Source organism: Peromyscus maniculatus, chromosome 13, assembly GCF_049852395.1.
Source record: "Peromyscus maniculatus bairdii isolate BWxNUB_F1_BW_parent chromosome 13, HU_Pman_BW_mat_3.1, whole genome shotgun sequence".
Lineage (NCBI taxonomy): Eukaryota > Metazoa > Chordata > Mammalia > Rodentia > Cricetidae > Peromyscus > Peromyscus maniculatus.
Genome location: NC_134864.1, coordinates 8,778,235 through 8,800,033, shown reverse-complemented (window position 1 = coordinate 8,800,033; position 21,799 = coordinate 8,778,235). Strand labels below are relative to the sequence as shown.

The following is a 21,799-nucleotide window of genomic DNA, read 5'->3' as shown; positions in this document are numbered from 1 at the left end:
CCTTACCTGATGAGTAGAGACTTTATAGTGCCATTGAATAGTACTGATTTTGATATACATAACTCAATTAATTGTTTAAATTAGAACATTGTTAAACATTTATTCTACTTTTTATTTTCCACCTTTTATTATCAATTGATTTTTAATATCAGATTTATTTATAATAGATGTGATCATTTTGAATGATTCTATTTTATCTATTGTTCAACATTTTCTTAGTGGTAGATTCTAAAAGTAAGAAATGTAGTATATGCAATGTTATATAAGATCTATAGAAACCAGTACCTTCATGTTGCTAAAACTACACATTTGCTGTAGATCATAGGGTTATGACTATTTCATATAACATGTGAAAGCTTGGGTACAGCTAATGCTTGATTTGTTTTTAACAGAAACAGTCCACATAGTGTTAATTCAAGTCATACGCCCAAAGTTGTGACCACAATGAAGCCAGCGACAACAACCAGACCAACAGCAATTGTAAATCTGCCACCTGCTAAGCCAGCCCCAGCTAGGCCAGCCCCTGCTCAGCTAGTCCCTGTTAAATCAGCGCCTGCTAAACCAGCAGCCCCTGCTAAGACAGCAGCTGCTAAACCAGTAGCTCCTGCTAAACTACCCCCTCCTCAGCCAGCAGCCCCTGCTAAGGTAACCCCTCCTCAGCCAGCAGCCCCTGCTAAGGTAACCCCTCCTCAGCCAGCAGCCCCTGCAAAGGTAACCCCTCCTCAGCAAGCAGCCCCTGCTAAGGTAACCCCTCCTCAGCAAGCAGACTCTGCCAAGGCACCTCCTCCTAAACCAGTAGCTCCGGCTAAGCCAGCCCCTGCTCAACCAATGCATACTCAGCCAGCCCCAGCTCAGCCAGCCCCAGCTCAGCCAGTCCTTGCTAAACCAGCCGCTGTGAAGCCGGTCTCTGCCAACAAGCATGTGGCCGCCAAACCTGTGGCCACGAACACAGCCACAGTCAGACCTGCGGTAGCGGCGAAGCCAGCAGCGGCGAAGCCCGCGGCAGCGAGACCCCTTGCTACTGCTTCAAGGACAGTTGCTACGAAGCCAGAGACCGCCAGGCCACAGACCAAAGCAGCTGCCACCAAGCCAGCCACTACTAAGCCCCTGGGTAAGAAAACCTGCTCAGAGAACCATCTTTTGTGTATGAATTTACCCCTCCAACGACATGGCCCTGGAAGCCTGTTTCCGGGGTAGACTGCTGATCTGAGGTTGGCATAGCTAGATGATACTTTTGAAGATGCTAGCCATTACATAGGGTTGTCCACACATCCTTTTGCTTTTCTCTGTATAGTAAAGCAGTTTTTCCTGTTACAACCTCCCAAGGCTGCTTGGGGTCCCGATGAAGACAACTCCTTCCTGTATTGCCATCCCTGCCTCCCTGGGATGTAGATGTCCTGTTTCTCTGGTTCTTCCAGTACGTCTTCCCTGTCTTCCACAGTGTTCCCTGAGCTTTAGGTGTAGAGGCTGTGTTGAAGATGCATTAGTTAGGGCTGGGTACCCCACTAGAAGCTGTTTCTGCATTTTGAGCAATTGTAACTTTTTCTGCAATAGTCTCTATTGCAAAAAGAAGCATCTTTGATGACCTATAAAAGCTGTACTTACCTGTGGATATAAAAATGAGTATTTAGAATGCAGTTAGGAATCACACTGGTTTAGGGACATAGCAGTAGTAGAGTCTTCTCTGGGTCCCATGGCCTCACCACCCATGGGTAATTGGCCAGGGATCTGTCCATCGCTTGCTTTGACATTGCCATGTGATGCTGTTATCTACAAAGTTCAAGCTCGAGAACTATGTCATCGAGTTACACAAGAAACGTTCTGTAATGTTTTAAGTAAGTTTATGATTTTTGTGTTGGACCACATCCATAGGTATCCTTGGTCGCATGTGGAATGTGGGCCATGAGTCGGACTCTCCTGACTCAGAGTGGAGGAGAAGGAAAAACCTGCTGCTGTCGCTCTGCTTGGGCAGCAGGGTGGCCATCTTTCCTTCCTTCCTTCCTTCCTTCCTTCCTTCCTTCCTTCCTTCCTTCCTTCCTTCCTTCCTTCCTTCCTCCCTCCCTCCCTCCCTCCCTCCCTCCCTCCCTCTCTCTCCCCCTCCCTTTCTCCCTTCTTTCTTTCTCTCTTTCTTTCTGGAACCAGACTTGCTCCCCTTATAATGTGACTTGGAAAAATCTAAGCTGGAGCTGATATAATTAATCGCTTTGTTCCTTCCCAAATGATGTGGCCACAGAAAGGGGTCCCATACTGAGTTCTGTGGCAGTATTGGGGGTTAGTTCAGTAAAGTGAGAAATTACACCTCAGACACTCAGTTGTTCCTCAGAGGCTGACCAGCGTGCTTGTTCTGATCCAAGAAAAGCACATTTCCGACTTCATTAGTGAGGGATGGGTGAGTTAATGAGAGTTATTGTTACCTGCCTTTCAAAGTGGATGTAGGAAGATTCTACAGAAAGCCATATGCTATAAAAGAAGACAAATCTAGGACATACATGCTCTCGAAAAAATAGAAACTGTCTTTTTAAGAGCAGAGGGAGAGCAGAGACTTCTTGACAACGAGTTCATGTCATAGCCTAAAACGTCATGACTTTCCATGTCTGAAATCCCAGGGTTGGTTTTGTAGTGCACACCTAACTTCCTGCTAGCATGCTGGAACTTACATTTCAAAGTATCATCTTAAGTGATTTTTGACAGGAAGATGAAAGTCGTTATTTATGTACCTTGTTGATGAATGAGGGAGGGCTCTGTTACTATGCGGTAACAGGCCATGTAGGCTGATGGAGGATATGACCGATGAACGGGACATTAGTTCCCTTTCTTGGCAAGCTTTGGGACAGCTGTCTGCTGACATCTTCCAGACTCTTCTAAAGCTCCCGTGTGTGTGTGTGTGTGTGTGTGTGTGTGTGTGTGTGTGTGTGTGTGTGTGTGTGTGTTCCAGTCATGAGGAGTTTTACTTTGTGACTCTGCACTCTGCTCTGCTCTTTCAGCAAAAGTGTCCCGAGAAGTCCAGGTCTCTGAAGTCACGGAGAACAGTGCCAGACTCTACTGGGAGCGGCCTGAGCCCTCTGCTTCCTATTTTTATGACCTCACTGTAACCTCAGCCCATGACCAGTCGCTGGTTCTAAGACAAAACCTCACTGTCACTGACCGTGTCATCGGTGGCCTGCTGCCTGGACAGACCTACCACGTGGTTGTGGTCTGCTACCTGCAGTCTCAGGTCAGAGGCATCTACCAAGGGAGTTTCAGTACAAGTAAGTGCCTGGCTGATTTGAGAGCGTGTGGTTCTTGATTTCTACATAGCATACCAAAGAGTATGTAAAACAATGATGTACCGAGTCTATTCTGAGTCACCGACCCAATTAAAAAGGAAAAGCTCTCCATCCTTGGGTACTTAGGTTGCACCCTGCAAATTTAAAACACAGCAACAAGCATGGAAGATGGAGTTCCCTGTGCAGTATGCCCTCATCCTTGGCTCCTGGCATACTTTATGGGGGAGACCAGATTTGCTCTGCCTTGGCCCATCCCATCCAGGGCGGCACCTGGGGAAACAGGGCTTGCATCCTGGCAGTGGAGATGGTGGGGTCTCTGTTGTCACTATCCGTCCCCGTTTCCAAGTTCAATGAATGGAAGTGAATCCTTAGGGAGCCAGGGAAGAGGCTGAGAGCTCTCGATGTGCAGAGTCACGAGGTGTCTGGAGCTGTGGTGGGTAGGCCACCAGCCTCTCCCTCCCTGGCCCTACCGGCCTGTACTCCGCTGGCTCGCACACTTTGCTCAGGCCTTCTCTCACATTCCTTTTCAAAAATTTCCTGTATTATTACTATTATTATTATTATTATATTATTTTAGCTAGGTCTCTATGTTGCTTAGGCTGTCCTGAAACCCTTGGGTCCAAATGATCTCCCCACTTCACTTCCCGTGTGACCCCAGCCACGCACACACCACCATGTTCTTCATTTCCAGTCCTTCTGAACCACTCACGAACATATTTCTCTTCTCTTCCAGTCTTTCTGGGTCCTCACCTCTTTATTCTTGACCCCTCTGCTCAAGGGTGTGGGCACAGTGTCTCTCCTTAGTTCAGCATGGCTCAGATGGGGGAATCATTCTTGAAGAAAGGCATTCCCACCAGTAGCCTCAGGTTAGGGAGTCTGAAGACCCATCCAACTCCAGGACACCATTCTCCTGGGTCAGGGACTCCCTCTTACCCGCTTGCTAACAGGTGCATTTAGCATGTGTATTGCAGCACCTGTAGTGAGCGCAGACTTCTCCTGTGTTTCAACAGCACCCCAGCACCTAAGAGGTTAATCCAGGAAGGGAAGTGTGCATCTGTGGTTTAGATTAATCCAGGAAGGGAAGTGTGCATCTGTGGCTTAGATTAATCCAGGAAGGGAAGTGTGCATCTGTGGCTTATCATTCCCCAGCCTTTTTTGTCTCTGAATCAACTACTAGTTGCTTGCATTTTTTTTTCTTATAGAGAAAACTCAGGCTCCACCTCTTCAGCCAGCACGACCAGCATCTAGTTCAACCATCAATCTAATGGTGAACACGGAACCATTGTTTCTCACTAAAACAGGTGAGTCATGGCAATAGTAGGGCTCACTAACGGATCTCAGAAAGTGTTCTCTCAGGAATTGCAAATCCTTTGAAATTGAGATCAACTGCCTGAGAGTGATTCACTCGACTTCCATGCAGTAAGTTCCGAAGGGGCTCTCAGCTGCTGAGTTTCATCTCATTCTGCATATTGTCTGTTTCAAATGCATCAGAACTATGCTTGTTACCATACTGCTAGGGGAAGCTGGATGGAGTTGCTTCTGAGCCCGCGGGCAGCATGCATGTCTCCATTAGTCACTTCCTCTCTGTCTAGTGTTAAGACTAGGGTTGACCTGTGGTCTGTGGTGCTGCAAAGAATAGGGTTTCATCCACTCATTGAATTATCTATAAGAAACTGCTTAGGAAACACAAGACAACCGGATTAGACCCCACAGAACAGGAGAATTCGGATGTGCTCCTGAAACGCCACATTCTGGCTTGGTCTTGTATACCACTCTCTTGGGTACCTGAGCACAGAGTGTGTCTGTTAGCGACAGGCGTATGACAGGCATGACTTATGTCCTTGGAATGTGAGTCTGAGAACCTGCAACCCCTGAATTAGTTATTTTTTTGTCGCTGCGATAAGACACCACGACCAAGGCAACTAATGGTAGGAAGAGCTTATTTGGGGCTTACAGTTGCAGAGGAATAAGGGTCTTCTCATGATGGTGGAACAGAGGTAGAAGGCTGCAGGCAGCTGCAGTAGTGGACAGCCCATCTCTTGACCCACAAGCAGGAGGCTGAGAACTCACTGGGGATGGTGGGAGGCTTTTAAAGCCTCAAAGCCTAGCCATGGCACACTTCCTTTAACAAGACCACACCTCCTAATCTTTCTCAAACAGTTCTACCAACTGGGGACTGTCTTAGGTAGGGTTACTGTCGCTGTGATGAAACACCATGACCAAAAAGCAGCTCAGGGAGGAAAGGGTTTATTTGGCTTACACTTCCAGATACTGTTCATCATCAAAGGAAGTCAGGACAGGAATTGAAACAGGACAGGAACCCGGAGGCAGGAGCAGATGCAGAGGCCATGAAGAGGAGCTGCTTACTGGCTTGTTCCTCATGGCTTGCTCAGCTGCTTTCTTATAGAACCCAGGACCACCAGCCCAGGGATGGCACCACCCACCACACCCCATCAATCACTAATTAAGAAAATGCCCTACAGGCTTGTCCACAACCTGATCGTATGGAGACATTTTTCTTAATTGGGGTTTTCTCCTCTCAGACGGCTCTCGCCTGGGTCCAATTGTCATTAAACTAGCCAGCACAGGAACCAATCGTTCCCACACATCAGCCAGTGGGAGCCGTTCTCATGCCAACCACCACTCCCATAAAGCAGAAGGGAGGCTTGGCCATGAGCTTTGAGGAAGCGACTGCTGCAGCGGTCAGCGTATTTGACTTAAGATGGGTCAGCTGAAGATGCCAGCGCTAACAGAACTCAATATCCCCAGAGGACTTAGGTACGGTGCTGTTCCATAGTCCTCCAAGTGCAAGCTTCTACTTAGCCTGGAGACGGTTTGGTACTTTCTAGCCAGTCAGGAGGAACAGAGTGCCTCTCACCATGTGCTTTCCTCCCCCCGCTGTGAATCATTGTCCATAAGAAGCGTTTGTAGCTGCCTTTGTGGCTGTGCTAGACTGAAGAGGCACCTCCATCTTTTAATGGGCAAACGACGGTATGGTGTTCAGTGCCTCTAGCCTTCCCAGGGAAAAGACTGGCTGAAAACTAGGGGATTTTCTCAATAGAAATTTATGGAAACGAGGCAGGAATCCATACAGGTTGTGCCAATTAAATGGCTGAGAGATTGCATAAAACGCCTTGAAGAAGTTTAATGCTATGATGTCGTCAACTCAAACTGGAAAACTGAAGTGGGTCGGTGCCGTGAGAGTTGGTTGGGGGATGGGGAGGAGGAAGCGGAGAGAATGAACGTGAGTTTCCATACCCTTGACACTGCTGCCCTCACCAACGACTGCAGACAGACTTTTGTCTGCCACCCGACTCAGAGTCTATTCCGGTATATTCTTAAGCTGCCCCGGTAAGGGCGCCCCAACAAGAGGACTGACCTCATAAAGAAGCCACATCTCTGTGGCTGGAGGTTCCCAGATTTTCCTTCAAGATACTGGTCACGGGGCCAGGGGGATGGCTCAGTGGGTCCAGCAATTGCAGTGTCAGCCCTGACAACCTTTGACCTTTGACCCGCTAGAACCCATATAAATGTGGAAGGAGAGAACTTAGTCCACATTTTCCTTTGGCTTCCGTCCTCCTGCCGTGGCACATCCCTCTCTCCTATCATACACACACACAACAAAAATAATAAATAAAGTTTAGGGGGGAAAAAAAGCCCTGCCAAAGAAGACCCAGAATGCACTTCAAAGGCACAGGAAACTGTGTGTTACCCAGAATGCACTTCAAAGGCACAGGAAACTGTGTGTTACCCAGAATGCACTTCAAAGGCACAGGAAACTTGTTTTATTCGACTCCCTCTTACTTGCTTTTGCCTCTTTGGATGTGGAAAAGACAAAAATTTCTAGCAAATTCTTGTTTCATTGGGAGAAGATGGCTTGGAGGAACTCCTGGATAGCAAGATTCAGGGATGGATTTGTTTCCTTTATGTGAATCTCAGAAGGATGAGACTGGATAAACAGTGTTTAGTTAGTGTAAACAAGATAATCCTTAAACACGAATCTGGTCAGACTGTTCTGTGTTTCAGTGTGGAGTTGCTGCTCTCAGATTGAGGGGAGCATTTTCCACTCAGATGTGGCTTTGTTTTTTAATGGAGCCCATGGCCCTGTCAAGGCTACAGAGCATTTGTTGCAGGTGATTCTAAAATCTGTCTCTGTCACACTGGTGGGTATGAAGCACCCAGCCTGAGGATGAAGATGAGCATCCATGTCTGCTTGACAGAGCCTCACAAGGAGAGGGGAGTCTGACTCCATGCCCTCCAACTTTTTTTTTTTTTTTTTTTTTTTTTCCGAGACAGGGTTTCTCTGTGTAGCTTTGTGCTTTTTCCTGGAACTCACTTGGTAGTCCAGGCTGGCCTCGAACTCACAGAGATCTGCCTGCCTCTGCCTCCAGAATGCTGGGATTAAAGGCATGTGCTACCACCGCCCGGCTCCATGCCCTCCATCTAAATAAAGCCTGTCCCTTTGGTAGAGGACTGTGCCTCTGTAAGACCTTGCCTGAAGATGGAGGTCCATTCTGCTGATAGACCTATGGTGCCATCCATTACTTGCTTTTCAAGACTCTAGACTTTGAAATTACATTTGAAATGCTTAAAAATTGTATTTTTTAAAACCAAGCAAAACAAACTTCCCGTTAGGCCCTACTCCACCTTTTGCTTTCTTCAGCTCTTAAATATCCCAGTGCAGCCACTTTAAAGCAGTACGGTAGGGGCCCTGTTACAGGCACTTGGCAACCACTGAACAAATCCTTCCGTTTTAGCTCACTTGGGAAAGCATGGAGAGGCTGAGTGTGCAGTTGTTGACAGCCACAGGCTTATTACTGCAAAGGCCATGCACTGGCTGTTAATTTTGGTTTTAGAACTTTGTAAGTAACTATTTTTTTTCTCATCTCCTTTTTGCCTGGTGAAGCCTTTGGGTGAAGACTTTCTATGCATCTTACAGTTAAAGTGAAAGTTTCTAAACAAAGCAAGTCTAACTAAGAGCACTGATTCCTTTTCACTATTACCAAATGAACCACAAATCAACAGTTGAACCATATTTGTGGAAGAGAAGTACCAATGGCAAAGCTAGCCAACAGAACTCATTGTACGTTTGGTGTCCGTTGTTGGTATGACTGGGTCGGTTACACAAATGAATGGTTGTCCCATGCTCGCCAACATTTTATTGTTGTATTAATTCTAAGATACATAATTTTTTTCACATAGTATCACTTCTGACACCAAAATATGACTCACAGTTGATACATGCTGTGTTTTCATTTTTGGTAGTGTTTTGTGTTGGTAGGATAGAAAATAAATTTAATATGGCAGTATACCATTTGGTTAGCCATATGCCACATGGATAGATTATCTACCTACCTGCCTACCTACCTACCTGTCCGTCTGCCCGCCTGCCCGCCTGCCCGCGCACCCACCCACCCACCCATCCATCCATCCATCCATCCATCCATCCATCCATCCATCCATCCATCCATTCATCCATCCATCTATCCATCCATCCATCTATCTCTATCATCAATCACCTATCTATTCATCTATCACTATCTATCTATATATCTCTACCATTAACCATCTATTAATCCATCTATCATATCTCCATCCATCTATCATCTATCTGTCTATCTATCTATCTATCATCCATCCATTCATCTATCTTCTGTCTACCACTGATTGGCACAAGATGATGCAATGGGGAAATTCATGTCAATAACAACTTAAAGGGCTAAACCCTGCAAGTTGAGATAAATGGTACAAATGCTTGCTTTCCTTGGCTGTGCTCAAGGCTGTTGATCTCTTGGGAGACGGTGGCTTAACTGCTTGCAGTGTTTGACTTACAATGGAAGGAAGGACCCAAAACTCAGTCACAATCACATTGAAAACTGAAGTGAAACATTAGGCCCCAATTGTAGACATGGGGTTCTGACTTCAGCCTTGTAAATTTGGCAGACTCTTATATCAACACATCAACACTGCTGGTACCCAAGGTGATCAAATTCGTGTTCTTAAGACCATGGAACTGCCAAGGAACGCGTTTCCAGTTGTATTTGGAATACTTGACTGAGCCTCCTTGCTTGCTCAAGGAAGCCCTAACTACAGCAATCACATTCTGGTTTGCGCAGTCTTAGATGGAGGAGGCACTTGGCGGGGAGAGCTGCGTGTCAGGCTGGTAGTGGCTTGCACCAATATGCAGTCTCTGCTCCAGGGCTTTTGTTGAAAGAAGGCTTAGCCTTCCAGACTTTGAGATTAAAGCACTTTACATGCACACATCATTCCCAGCAAACTCCAGAGTTTGCCAGAAAGTTCTGTACACGGAAGCCTCACTACTCTTGAACTGTAAACTTACCTCTGTAGGCATCTAGGGGATCTGGCTTTCCTTTGCAGCTGGGCTGCAAACCATGAACTTCCTTAACTGGAGGAAAAAATCCTGTTCTCACACAGTCTTGCCTTGGAGTATTTCTGCTGTGGTGAGGAGTTTCATCTTCGAGTTAGTTTTATGTGAGGGGCAAGGAAGACACTTGGCTACACATGTGTGTGCATGTGCACACCTATCCTAAAGAACGTCTATTGAGGGCCTGGAGAGGAGGTCCAGGGGTTTAAAGTGGTTGCTGCTCTTCCAGAAGTCCAGAGTTCAGTTCCAGCATCCATGTCAGCCTATTCACAACTGTCTATGACTCCAGTTCCAGGGGGTCTGATGTAGCGCACACACACACACACACACACACAAATAAAAATTTAAAAATACACCCATTTACATTCTGCCAAAAATTTCAGTTTACTTTCTTTGTGAAATGTACAGCCTTACTTTTGAAGTACATTCTAACAGAATTTAATGCCATTTTACCAAGGAGCAGAAAAGCCTGTGGTCTGAAAATTCAGTTTCTTCTCTGGACCCTAAAGATAGAAAGAACTGGAAAGCAAATGGCTTGGAGAGTGACATGGGGTGGGAGGAGGGGTTAGTCATTTTATTTTTGTTGTTCAATGATGGCTCATATTTGAGATTCTTGGTGTGATTTTATTTACTCTTTGTAAATCTGAGAGGGACCCTTATGTCAGTCAGTACAACAGTGAGGAAACAGGCATGGCTAGGCTGAACCCTTCCCACCATGAAACCCCTCTTTGCTGTAGCACTGAGATCATCCCACAGGCTCCCATACTGGCTCTGGAGCCTGAGCTGTTGACACAGTCAGATTGATGCTCCTTCCTCTTCTTGATATTATAGACATTTGTAAGCTGACCAAAGACGGTGGGACTTGTGATCAGTTTAAGTTACTGTGGTACTACGACCTCAATGAGAGAGGCTGCAAGAGATTCTGGTATGGAGGTTGTGGGGGCAATGAGAACAGATTCAAGTCACAGGAAGAATGTGAAAAGATGTGCAGTCCTGGTAAGTGGTCATTCCCTTGTGTTTATTTTGCTCTTAGTAGAGATCCGGGTTAATAACCGCACCACTGAAAAATATTTGAATTGCAATGATTATGGAAAACCTGAATACAGTTAAATTGTATCCTCAGATAATATGTTCCAGTGAAGCACTAAAAAGAGATACAATTTTTAATTTTACACACACACACACACACACACACACACACACACACACACACACATGAAATTAGTTTTTGGAATGACTGATTTGTTTCCTGAAAGCATAAGTGTATCTCTGGCAGTTAGGAAACACAGAGCCAAGTATATCAGAAACATTACCACATCCTTGTCTCTTTAGAAATGTCCACTGTACATGATTGTTAGAATAGAATAATGATCAATAACAAAACTAATGATAAACATTCATGTATTCACTTTAAACTAATTTTGCTTCCCATAAATAATCATGTTGACACTGGGGCTATCTGATCTCTGCGTCATAGTGGGAATTCCTTAAGTAATGGCACAGGACCTGGGCTCAGAGTCGGGAGGGAGCCAGTGTACCAAGTGGAAGTAGGGCTGGGGCGCTGTCGGGGCGGGGTCCCATTTCAGACTGCCCAGACCTGAAGCCATGAAGGTCACAGGAACCAGTGAGGAGCGGGTAGAGACTGGAGGCTCTGGGCTCGTGCTGTGGTAAATAGTGTCTTTTATGTCTAGTGACTTCTCCTTTTCTTTTCTCTTTATCTCTTGCCTCACTCTTCTCTCCCTCTCTCTACACTCAATGCTTCCCACACCCAGATTTATCAGCCTGATCAGAACCTAAGCATGGCCTTCGGGCAACACGTACCTCTGGGAGAAGAAGAAGGCGGCCATTTCCAGCTCGTTTTTTTTTTTTTAATAGAAGCTCTGGGTAAATGCCCCAGCACGGTGCCTTTTCATGCTTTGATTGACACTCAACCTCGGGAGGAAAGCCTCTGCACGTGACCTGTCAATATGGTGCTAAACGTGTCTGTGGACCCTGCTCTCCGTCTCCAGGCAGTTCTACCGAATACTTGGACCATTATGTAATAGCTAGCCACTGCTGGTGTTTATGTGAACATTCCTCTAAATTCAAATTCCCGCTGGAGTTTCATTCTAGGCCTGTGCCGGGCAAATGCGATGATATCTGGAACATAGCCCCAACGTCACAGCTGCTCTGTACATTTCTGCTTGGTTCATCCCCCTGTAGCTGCATGGCTTAGATGGAGAAACAAGAGTCTAATGTTTTCATGGCCCTGAGTTCCTGGATTAGATTTTAAATAATTTTTTTTCTTCTAAATTCTTTGAAAAATGATCTAATTGGAAGAAATCAGACTCCCATTCATCTGTGTGCACTGTTGGGACAAATGCCCCACTAAAGAATTCAAAGAAAGTTGCGATAGAGAATATTGTTGGCATTCCTCTAATGTGGGTTGTTTCTTTTGTTGTTGTTGTCTTGGAGTTTGGAGGTGGGATTTAATGTTTAAAATTTTAGGAAATTTATACAAAGAAACTTTTTAATAAAGTATATTGAATGTGTCATGGGTTTTGTGGTCTTGGTTCTCTTGTTTCTGTGGTGCTCATGGTCAAGATTCCCCCAAGGCCAAGGACTTTTGGCTCAGGCCCAGCCTGTGGTTTTACTGGCAGGGACAGAAAACCCTATGGAAACAGGAGGCCAGTGGAGTTGGATAGTCTACCCTTTTGTGGAAGATCCAGGTGCACAGTGTTTATTACAGCCAGGCAGACCATACCATATATATTTTTTCTTTTTTTTGTGGAATTTGGAGACAGGGTTTCTCTATGTAGCCCTGACTGTCTTGGAACTCATTCTGCAGACCAGGCTGGCCTCGAACTCACAGAGATCTTCCTGCCTCTGCCTCCTGAGTGCTGGGAGTAAAGGTGCATGCCGCCCCCATTCGGCCTGTACTCTTGCTGGGTTGCCCTGGACTCTTTTTGACTCAAGAGAGGACTGATGCTCATGCTGTCTTCTACCTTTTGGTTGACCCCAGAACCTCAGCTTCTGACCTCTCTACCGTGATTATTATTATTATTATTATTATTATTATTATTATTATTATTATTTTTGCCTACCCAACAATGGCTGAGATGAGTTGGTTCCTTTTGATTCTTGTTTTCCTGGAATCTCTAAGACAAAATACACTTTGTTGTTGATGTTTTTGTTTCTCCTGTTTAACAATCTTCCCGCCTTTCTTCAGAAAGCTCTCCCCTGGGGCTAGAGAGATGGCTCAGTGGTTGAGTGCACATGAACACTAACAACCGCCTGTAACTCTTGTTTGGGGGGGGGTGGATGCCAATGCCACCTTCTGGCCTCTGGGGGTACCAGGCATACACATACTGCGTAGACATACATAAGGGCAAAATATCCATAAAGTAAAATGAAGCAGTCTCCCCTCCCCACTCTGCACACACACACACACACACACACACACATACACACACACACACATACACACACATAATAAAATAAAAGTTTAAAAAATACACCCATTTACATTCTGCCAAAAATTTCAGTTTACTTTCTTTGTGAAATGTACAGTCTTACTTTTGAAGTACATTGAAGTACTAACAGAATTTAATGCCATTTTACCAAGGAGTAGAAAAGCCTGTGTCTGAAAATTCAGTTTCTTCTCTGGACCCTAAAGATAGAAAGAACTGGAAAGCAAATGGCTTGGAGAGTGACATGGGGTGGGAGGAGGGGTTAGTCATTTTATTTTTGTTGTTCAATGATGGCTCTTATTTGAGATTCTTGGTGTGATTTTATTTACTCTTTGTAAACCTGAGAGGGACCCTTATGTCAGTCAGTACAACAGTGAGGAAACAGGCGTGGCTAGGTTGAACCCTTCCCACCACGAAACCCCTCTTTACTGTAGCACTGAGATCAGCCCACAGGCTCCCATACTGGCTCTGGAGCCTGAGCTGTTGACACAGTCAGATTGATGCTCCTTCCTCTTCTTGATATTATAGACATTTGTAAGCTGACCAAAGACGGTGGGACTTGTGATCAGTTTAAGTTACTGTGGTACTACGACCTCAATGAGAGAGGCTGCAAGAGATTCTGGTATGGAGGTTGTGGGGGCAATGAGAACAGATTCAAGTCACAGGAAGAATGTGAAAAGATGTGCAGTCCTGGTAAGTGGTCATTCCCTTGTGTTTATTTTGCTCTTTGTAGAGATCCGGGTTAATAACTGCACCACTGAAAAATATTGAATTACAATGATTATGGAAAACCTGAATACAGTTAAATTGTATCCTCAGATAAGATGTTCTTGTGAAATACTAAAAAGAGATACAATTTTTAATTTTACACACACACATATGAAATTAGTTTTTGGAATGATTGATTTGTGTCCTGAAAGCATAAGTGTATCTCTGGCAGTTAGGAAACACAGAGCCAAGTATATCAGAAACATTACCACATCCTTGTCTCTTTAGAAATGTCCACTGTACATGATTGTTAGAATAGAATAATGATCAATAACAAAACTAATGATAAACATTCATGTATTCACTTTAAACTAATTTTGCTTCCCATAAATAATCATGTTGACACTGGGGCTATCTGATCTCTGCGTCATAGTGGGAATTCCTTAAGTAATGGCACAGGACCTGGGCTCAGAGTCGGGAGGGAGCCAGTGTACCAAGTGGAAGTAGGGCTGGGGCGCTGTCGGGGCGGGGTCCCATTTCAGACTGCCCAGACCTGAAGCCACTAAGGTCACAGGAACCAGTGAGGAGCGGGTAGAGACTAGAGGCTGTGGGCTCGTGCCGTGGTAAATAGTGTCTTTTATGTCTAGTGACTTCTCCTTTTCTTTTCTCTCTATCTCTTGCCTCACTCTTCTCTCCCTCTCTCTACACTCAATGCTTCCCACACCCAGATTTATCAGCCTGATCAGAACCTAAGCATGGCCTTCAGGCAACACGTACCTCTGGGAGAAGAAGGAGGCGGCCATTTCCAGCTCGTTTTTTTTTTAAATAGAAGCTCTGGGTAAATGCCCCAGCACGGTGCCTTTTCATGCTTTGATTGACACTCAACCTCGGGAGGAAAGCCTCTGCACGTGACCTGTCAATATGGTGCTAAACGTGTCTGTGGACCCTGCTCTCCATCTCCAGGCAGTTCTACCGAATACTTGGACCATTATGTAATAGCTAGCCACTGCTGGTGTTTATGTGAACATTCCTCTAAATTCAAATTCCCGCTGGAGTTTCATTCTAGGCCTGTGCCGGGCAAATGCGATGATGTCTGGAACACAGCCCCAACGTCACAGCTGCTCTGTACATTTCTGCTTGGTTCATTCCCCTGTAGCTGCATGGCTTAGATGGAGAAACAAGAGTCTAATGTTTTCATGGCCCTGAGTTCCTGGATTAGATTTTAAATAATTTTTTTTCTTCTAAATTCTCTGAAAAATGATCTAATTGGAAGAAATCAGACTCCCATTCATCTGTGTGCACTGTTGGGACAAATGCCCCGATTAAAGAATTCAAAGAAAGTTGCAATAGAGAATATTGTTGGCATTCCTCTAATGTGGGTTGTTTCTTTTGTTGTTGTTGTCTTGGAGTTTGGAGGTGGGATTTAATGTTTAAAATTTTAGGAAATTTATACAAAGAAACTTTTTAATAAAGTATATTGAATGTGTCATGGGTTTTGTGGTCTTGGTTCTCTTGTTTCTGTGGTGCTCATGGTCAAGATTCCCCCAAGGCCAAGGACTTTTGGCTCAGGCCCAGCCTATGGTTTTACTGGCAGGGACAGAAAACCCTATGGAAAGAGGAGGCCAGTGGAGCTGGGGTACCCTTTTGTGGAAGATCCAGGTGCACGGTGTTTATTACAGCCAGGCAGACCATACCATATATATATTTTCTTTTTTTGTGGAATTTGGAGACAGGGTTTCTCTATGTAGCCCTGACTGTCTTGGAACTCATTCTGCAGACCAGGCTGGCCTCGAACTCATAGAGATCTTCCTGCCTCTGCCTCCTGAGTGCTGGGAGTAAAGGTGCATGCCACCCCCATTCGGCCTGTACTCTTGTTGGGTTGCCCTGGACTCTTTTTGACTCAAGAGAGGCCTGATGCTCATGCTGTCTTCTACCTTTTGGTTGACCCCAGAACCTCAGCTTCTGACCTCTCTACCGTGATTATTATTATTATTATTATTTTTTGCCTACCCAACAATGGCTGAGATGAGTTGGTTCCCTTTGATTCTTGTTTCCCTGGAATCTCTAAGACAAAATAAACTTTGTTGTTGATGTTTTTCTCTTTCCTGTTTAACAATCTTCCCCCTTTCTTCAGAAAGCTCTCCCTTGGGGCTAGAGAGATGGCTCAGTGGTTGAGTGCACATGGACACTAACAACCGCCTGTAACTCTTGTTTGGGGGGGCAGCGGATGCCAATACCACCTTCTGGCCTCTGGGGGTACCAGGCATATACATACTGTGTAGACATACATAAGGGCAAAATACCCATAAAGTAAAATGAAGCAGTCTCCCCTCCCCATTCTGCATGCGCACACACACACACACACACACACACACACACACACACACACACACACACAAAACCACTACCACCATCATCATCGACAACAACACTACAAAGAAGATACACTCTCAGAGGGTACACAAAAAATTCCCACTGGGCAAGAGACTATCTTTTTGAATAGAATGCCTCTACTCTGAGAGGTGCCAATAGTAGGTCCCAGATAGGATCTTATGCCTGAGCAGAACTGTTAAGGTAAAATTGAAGTAGATCTGTAGAGAAGATGGAGAGGAGAGGGATAATGGGGTGTGCAGAGCCAGGAAAGTTAGGGGAGACAGTAGCCTTAGGGACCCTTCTCAGAACACCTGCAAGATTCTCAAAGAAGATTTCTAAGTTCTCAGAGTGGGCAGACATTTTAGAAACAAGAGCAAGAACTGAGCTCTGCGCTGATGTCACTGTGCAGACATGAGGGATGGCTTGGGTCAAGGAGAGTATTACTGGAAATTAATGATGCTCTTGGGAAGAACTGAGGGCTTCATGGTCCAAGATGCTGAGGACTTGAGTTCATGTATATCTTGAGTCTAGATGACAAATGAACATCAGGGTAACTTCAGGGGAATTACAAAGCTTTGGAGACATTTCAAGAGCCCTCACAATCAGGTGGTCTGGAAGTCTATGTTGGATGGTTTTATGTCAACTTAACATGAACTAAAGTCATTGGAGAGGAGGCACCTCAATTAAGAAAATGCCTCCACAATATCAGGTTGTAGTCAAACTTGTAGAGCATTTTCTTAGTGATTCATGGGGAGGGCTCAACCCATTGAGTATGGAACCATTCTTGGGCTGGTGGTCCTGGGTTCTAAGGAGAGCAGGCTTAGCAAGCAAGCCAGTAAGCAACACCCCTCCATGGCCTCTGCATCAGCTCCTGCCTCCAGGTTCCTGCCCTGTTTGAGTTCCTGTCCTGACTTCCTTCCATGATGAACAGCAATGTGAAGTATAAGCCAAATAAATACTTTCCTCCCCAAGTTTATTTGGTCATGGTGTTTTGTTAAAGCAACAGAAGCCCTAACTAAGATAATGTCTAAACCAAGATATCAGCAGAACTGAGCTGCTTCTAAAACAGAAGGGAGACATCCCCTTCCCTGGTCTCTCTCTGCCTTTCAAGGTTGCTACAGCCCTCGGCGTGCCTCAGCTAGCAGATGCTCCCCACCAGTCTCCTTCATAACCAGGGCTTCTTCTCATGCATCTCTGTCTTCACATGGCTGTCTTCTCATGAGAATACCGGTCATATTGGACTAGGAGCCCCCATCCTCTGGTCTGACCTGAGCTCATCTAATGACTTCTGCAGTCACCCCGCTTTTCAACAAAAACACATCTTGAGTGACTTGGGGGTCAGGAAATCATCTTTTCCATCAATCACAGTTTCAGCATCATCAATGTCTGCTCCCACCCCTAGGTGCTGATCCTTCTCATTGCTAGATGTCGGCTCCACCAACGAGACCACAGAGAGTCTTACTGTTCATTTGTTGTGACTGGTTACTGAAACCATCACAACTGAGTCTTAAGATGGGAATCTCCTATTTATTTTGAACTTTGAATCTCAAATCCTAGATGAAGCCTTTCTGTCTTAGCCTTATACAGGCTCCACTCCCCCAGGACAAGCTCAGCTCCTGGCTCTGGGTGAAACTCGAGTGGAAAACCTATGACCTGACCCTGCATTCTCCCCCTCTTTGTTCTCCAGGCCCATAAAGTGCCCTGGTGGACTACTTCCTGGACTAGATGGGAGGAGGTATGAGCTGGTGCCCACCAGTTGCTATTGGTTTTGTTTGGCTCATGTCTGTGGCAGGTTTCCCCTATGTGAAGCATATATTGGTTCTCTGGAGGACTCTTGGTCACCTAGCTTGGGGGATAAACTTCCTTTTCTCCCCCACATCTCTGTGTCAGGCAATGCCACCACCCACAGGCTCTTGATGCTAAGATCCTTTATCAGGCTGGTCACCCTCTGGTGGAGCATAAGAAAGTTGGCGTAAGTCCATCCCCTTCTAGGGTCACTCCATCTATAGAAAACACACATGATGTCACCATGGAAACTGGCATCCCCTTTTTCTGCTCAGTCACCATGTGGTTAGTGGAGAGTGGAGTCCATCCTATGACTCAGAGTGGGGAAGAAACGGCTCACATGCCTGCCCATACAGCTTTCAGTGTCCTCTTAAGATATTTTGGGACCTGGGCTTTGAGGAAAGATCAGCTGAATGCCCCTCCTTTCTCCACAGAAGATGAGGGAAGCATACATCTCTCTGCAGAAGTCCTGCTTTGTCCTCATGAAATCACTGGGACCTTCTTTCCTGGTCCTCTCCTGTCCCAGCAGAGACCATGGTGGCTTCAGTTCAGTGCTCTGATTTGGAGCATTGATGACTGATGGCTCTGAAAGATGAGACTGCCAGACACCCAAGCACAGCCCCAAAAGGACCTTCGGTAGCAGAGAACTTTGGATCCTAGCAACGAGCTGAGCTCTGCACCTTCCTTTTTGATTTATGAGACCTGGACCTAAAATGGGTTATCATGACCCAGTGTTCTTTTTTGGGTTCCTCCAGATGCAGCCCTGAGGAGTTAGATGTGTTAGTTCTTAGAGAGGTGAAGGGGGCCACCGAGAAGCTGGGGAGTGGGAAGTGAGGAGGAGGTGAGACCAGGATTAAAAGGTGGTAGTCAATGTCCACTTTGGGAGTCACAGGTTTGATTCTATGAGGGAATTCTGAAAACCACTGTAGCTTGTGAACTTTGCAGCCTAACTGTGGTGTGAAGGAGCAGGGATGTCTTACACTGACTCCCAGGATGGCTGTCTGTCTGTCTGTTCTGGAGAGTGAGCCCACTGGTTGTTTTTGCTTGTATACTACTGGCCACGGGGCCTGTGTGTAGTATTCTGGAAATGACCTGTAGATACATGTTGTGCTTACAGGGCACAGGGCAGTAGTTGGACCAAAGATATTTCTATATTTCTGACATCCCTGAAGGGTCTGTTCCAGGTAAACTACAAATAAGCTGAGTGGTGTCTATTACTGGAGGAGTCATTTCCTCCTGTTGCAGAGAGAGGCCCTCTCTGCTCTTCCTGTCTACTGTTGCCTACTCTCTACACCTGCCCCATCACTTGGATTTGGTCCACTGCGACTGGGTGCTGCTTTTCTGCACCCGTTCCTGGGATGCTTAAGGTTGCTGAGAAAATCACAGCCACTAGTTTTCCAGTTAGAAGAACAGATCATAGAGATTCAGGTGGTTGGCTGAGTAGGCTAGCCATTTTCATCCTGGTCTTCCCTGCTCCCAGGAGCATGTGTGTGCGTGTGCGTGTGTCTCCCCACTTTGAAGAGGTTTGGCTACTGTCACTGAAGGAATGACTCAGGCCATGTCCTTGCCAGGCAGATCACCTTCTCCCATTAAAAAAAATCCATGTTATTGGTATGAACCAACAACTAGTTTTATCCCATAACTAGATTGACGGCCCATGAACAAAGAGGAAGGGCTGAGGCACCATTTCTCTCAGATGTGTTTACTTGACCACGGAGCCTCTTTCTTGTTCCTTGCTGGTTTTGAAGAAAGGCGGTGCACCAAGGCAGCCCCACATACTATTCTAAACCTGTCTCTGTCATGCATCTGTGACAAATGATCATCTGCTGAGGGCTTTTTGAGGGAAGAAGAGCACCATTGCCCACTCGATGGTTTGACTCTATCTAGTTGCCCTGTAGCAGGCTTTGTCATCTCTGAAGTTCCTCTTCCCCAACAGCTGTCTCAAGTCCTCTCAGTGTTTGTCACTCAGATGCTTATAACATCCTCTGTGTGTACAAGCAGCTCACTCCTGCTTCTTGGCTGGAGCACTACACTTGAGAGACAAATGAGCCCATAAAAAATAAGTGGCTGCCATTTTCCCATCTTGCTTTCTGGGAGCCATATTGCTTCATGGTGGCCATCTTGCTTTCTGGGAGCCATATTGCTTCATGGTGGCCATTTTGCTTCCTGAGAGTCATTATTAATTCCTGAGTTTCTCTTGCTTCTTGTACTGTACATGTGAGATGCATCTATCTCATCTCATTAAAAAATAAGCTTGTTTATATCCATTGAGATGAAATACTTTATACACAAGGCATTTATTTATATATACTGATAACTTTTAATTTTCATTTTTATTTATGTTTTTGCTCTTTGATGTATATTAATACACACCAAATTTTGTCATTTTTGCCCTCCATTGCCATCTCTCACCTCCTCCTCCTCCTCCTTTCTCACTGAAATCTTTATTCTTTTCAACAAGCCTCCTTTTATTTTGATGCACTTTTTTTTTTAATGTGTGACTCACTGGATTTAATTTCGGTCACTTGCATGAACATGAATGTTCCTCCTCCAGCACCATTAACTGCCCATAGTCCTTTAGTGAAGGGCAAGATCTCATGAAGCCCCACCAATGCAATTGAGTTCAATCGTGTGCAGGTTACTATAGATGCAGAGAGTTCCTGAGTGCAATAGCCCTATCTTTGCAGAGTACACCATTTTGCAGCACTCCTCCAAACCCCTGAGGTCATTACGTTCTTTTTACTCCCTCTTTTTCCTGTTTTTAAATATACAAACATGCTGTCTTTTTCAACCAGCTATTTTAAGCTAAAAGCTATCTTCATGAGGAACTGATACCATTTGTGAATTCAACTGTCTCCTGCTGTGTGGATATTCATATCTACACACCTGTTCTAGTCTTGTTTCTAATGCTGTAATAAAATATGTTGACAAAAAGCAACCTAGAGAGAGGAGGGTTTATTTCTGCTTATATTTTCAGGTTATAGTCCATCATTGTGGGGACGTCAGGGCAGGAGCGTCAAACAGCTAGTTATATCACGTCTACAATGGAGATGTGTAGAGAGAAATGTGTGATGCCTCCTTACTCACTCACTCACTCTTTGTGCTTGGCTTGATTCCTCCATTCTCACATATTTCAGGACCCTTGTCTCCAACCTTCCTAAGGCTGTGACCCTTTAACCCTCATGTTGTGGTGACACCGAACCCTAAAATTATTTGATTGCTACTTCATAATTGTAGTTTTGCTACTGTTATGAACCATAATATAAATATTTGATATTCAGGATATTGTTATGCAACCCCCAATGGGGTTGCAATCCACAGTTTGAGAACTGCTCATCTAGGGAATGGTGCTGTCCACAATGGGGTGTTTTCCTGTATCAATTAACTTAAGATAATCCTCCATAAACATGCTCATATACCAACCCAATGTAAATAACCCTTCAATTGAGACTCTCTTCCCAGATGATGCCAGATCATATCAGGTTGACAATGAAAGCTAGCCAGCACATCACCCACTCCATCTATCCATCCATCCATCCATCCATCCACCCACCCACATGTTTCTGAAGCACTAACTGCAAGGTGGGTGCTAGAAATACAGGTTCTCATGGGACCATAGAAAACAGATACCTCTGTAAAGTGCTGGCACATAGGAAGTGTGAGGATAGTAACTATGGCAGGCTTCTTTTTCCTTGCTCATCTGTGGTTATTATGCAGTTAGGACCTGGTGTTCTCATGGGAAGGAAACCCTGGCTACCATTGTAGACCTTCTATCTACACCCAGGGGTGCTCAGAGCTGCAGGTTGCTGGCAGGAGAATTCCTCTGCCAGAGA

General features: G+C 45.3%; 1 protein-coding gene and 1 long non-coding RNA gene across 7 annotated transcripts in view; both read left to right on the top strand.

The window, feature by feature from the left end:
- Col6a3 (collagen type VI alpha 3 chain) overlaps window positions 1-12,185 on the top strand; it is an 84,315-nt gene extending 72,130 nt beyond the window's left edge. For all 6 annotated transcript variants that reach the window (XM_016007112.3, XM_042259810.2, XM_042259809.2 and 3 more), the window contains 5 exons: window positions 393-1,111; window positions 2,985-3,248; window positions 4,469-4,567; window positions 10,483-10,647; window positions 11,424-12,185. In XM_016007112.3, the coding sequence (XP_015862598.1) occupies window positions 393-1,111; window positions 2,985-3,248; window positions 4,469-4,567; window positions 10,483-10,647; window positions 11,424-11,437 (1,261 nt within the window). In that variant the 3' untranslated portion in view covers window positions 11,438-12,185. The remainder of the gene's footprint in view (window positions 1-392; window positions 1,112-2,984; window positions 3,249-4,468; window positions 4,568-10,482; window positions 10,648-11,423) is intronic.
- Window positions 12,186-13,045: 860 nt separating this feature from the next.
- On the top strand, window positions 13,046-15,297 carry LOC143268262 (uncharacterized). Its single transcript, XR_013043973.1, has 2 exons — window positions 13,046-13,793; window positions 14,537-15,297. It is a non-coding gene; the product is annotated as an uncharacterized LOC143268262 (long non-coding RNA).
- The last annotated feature ends 6,502 nt before the right edge of the window (window positions 15,298-21,799 follow it).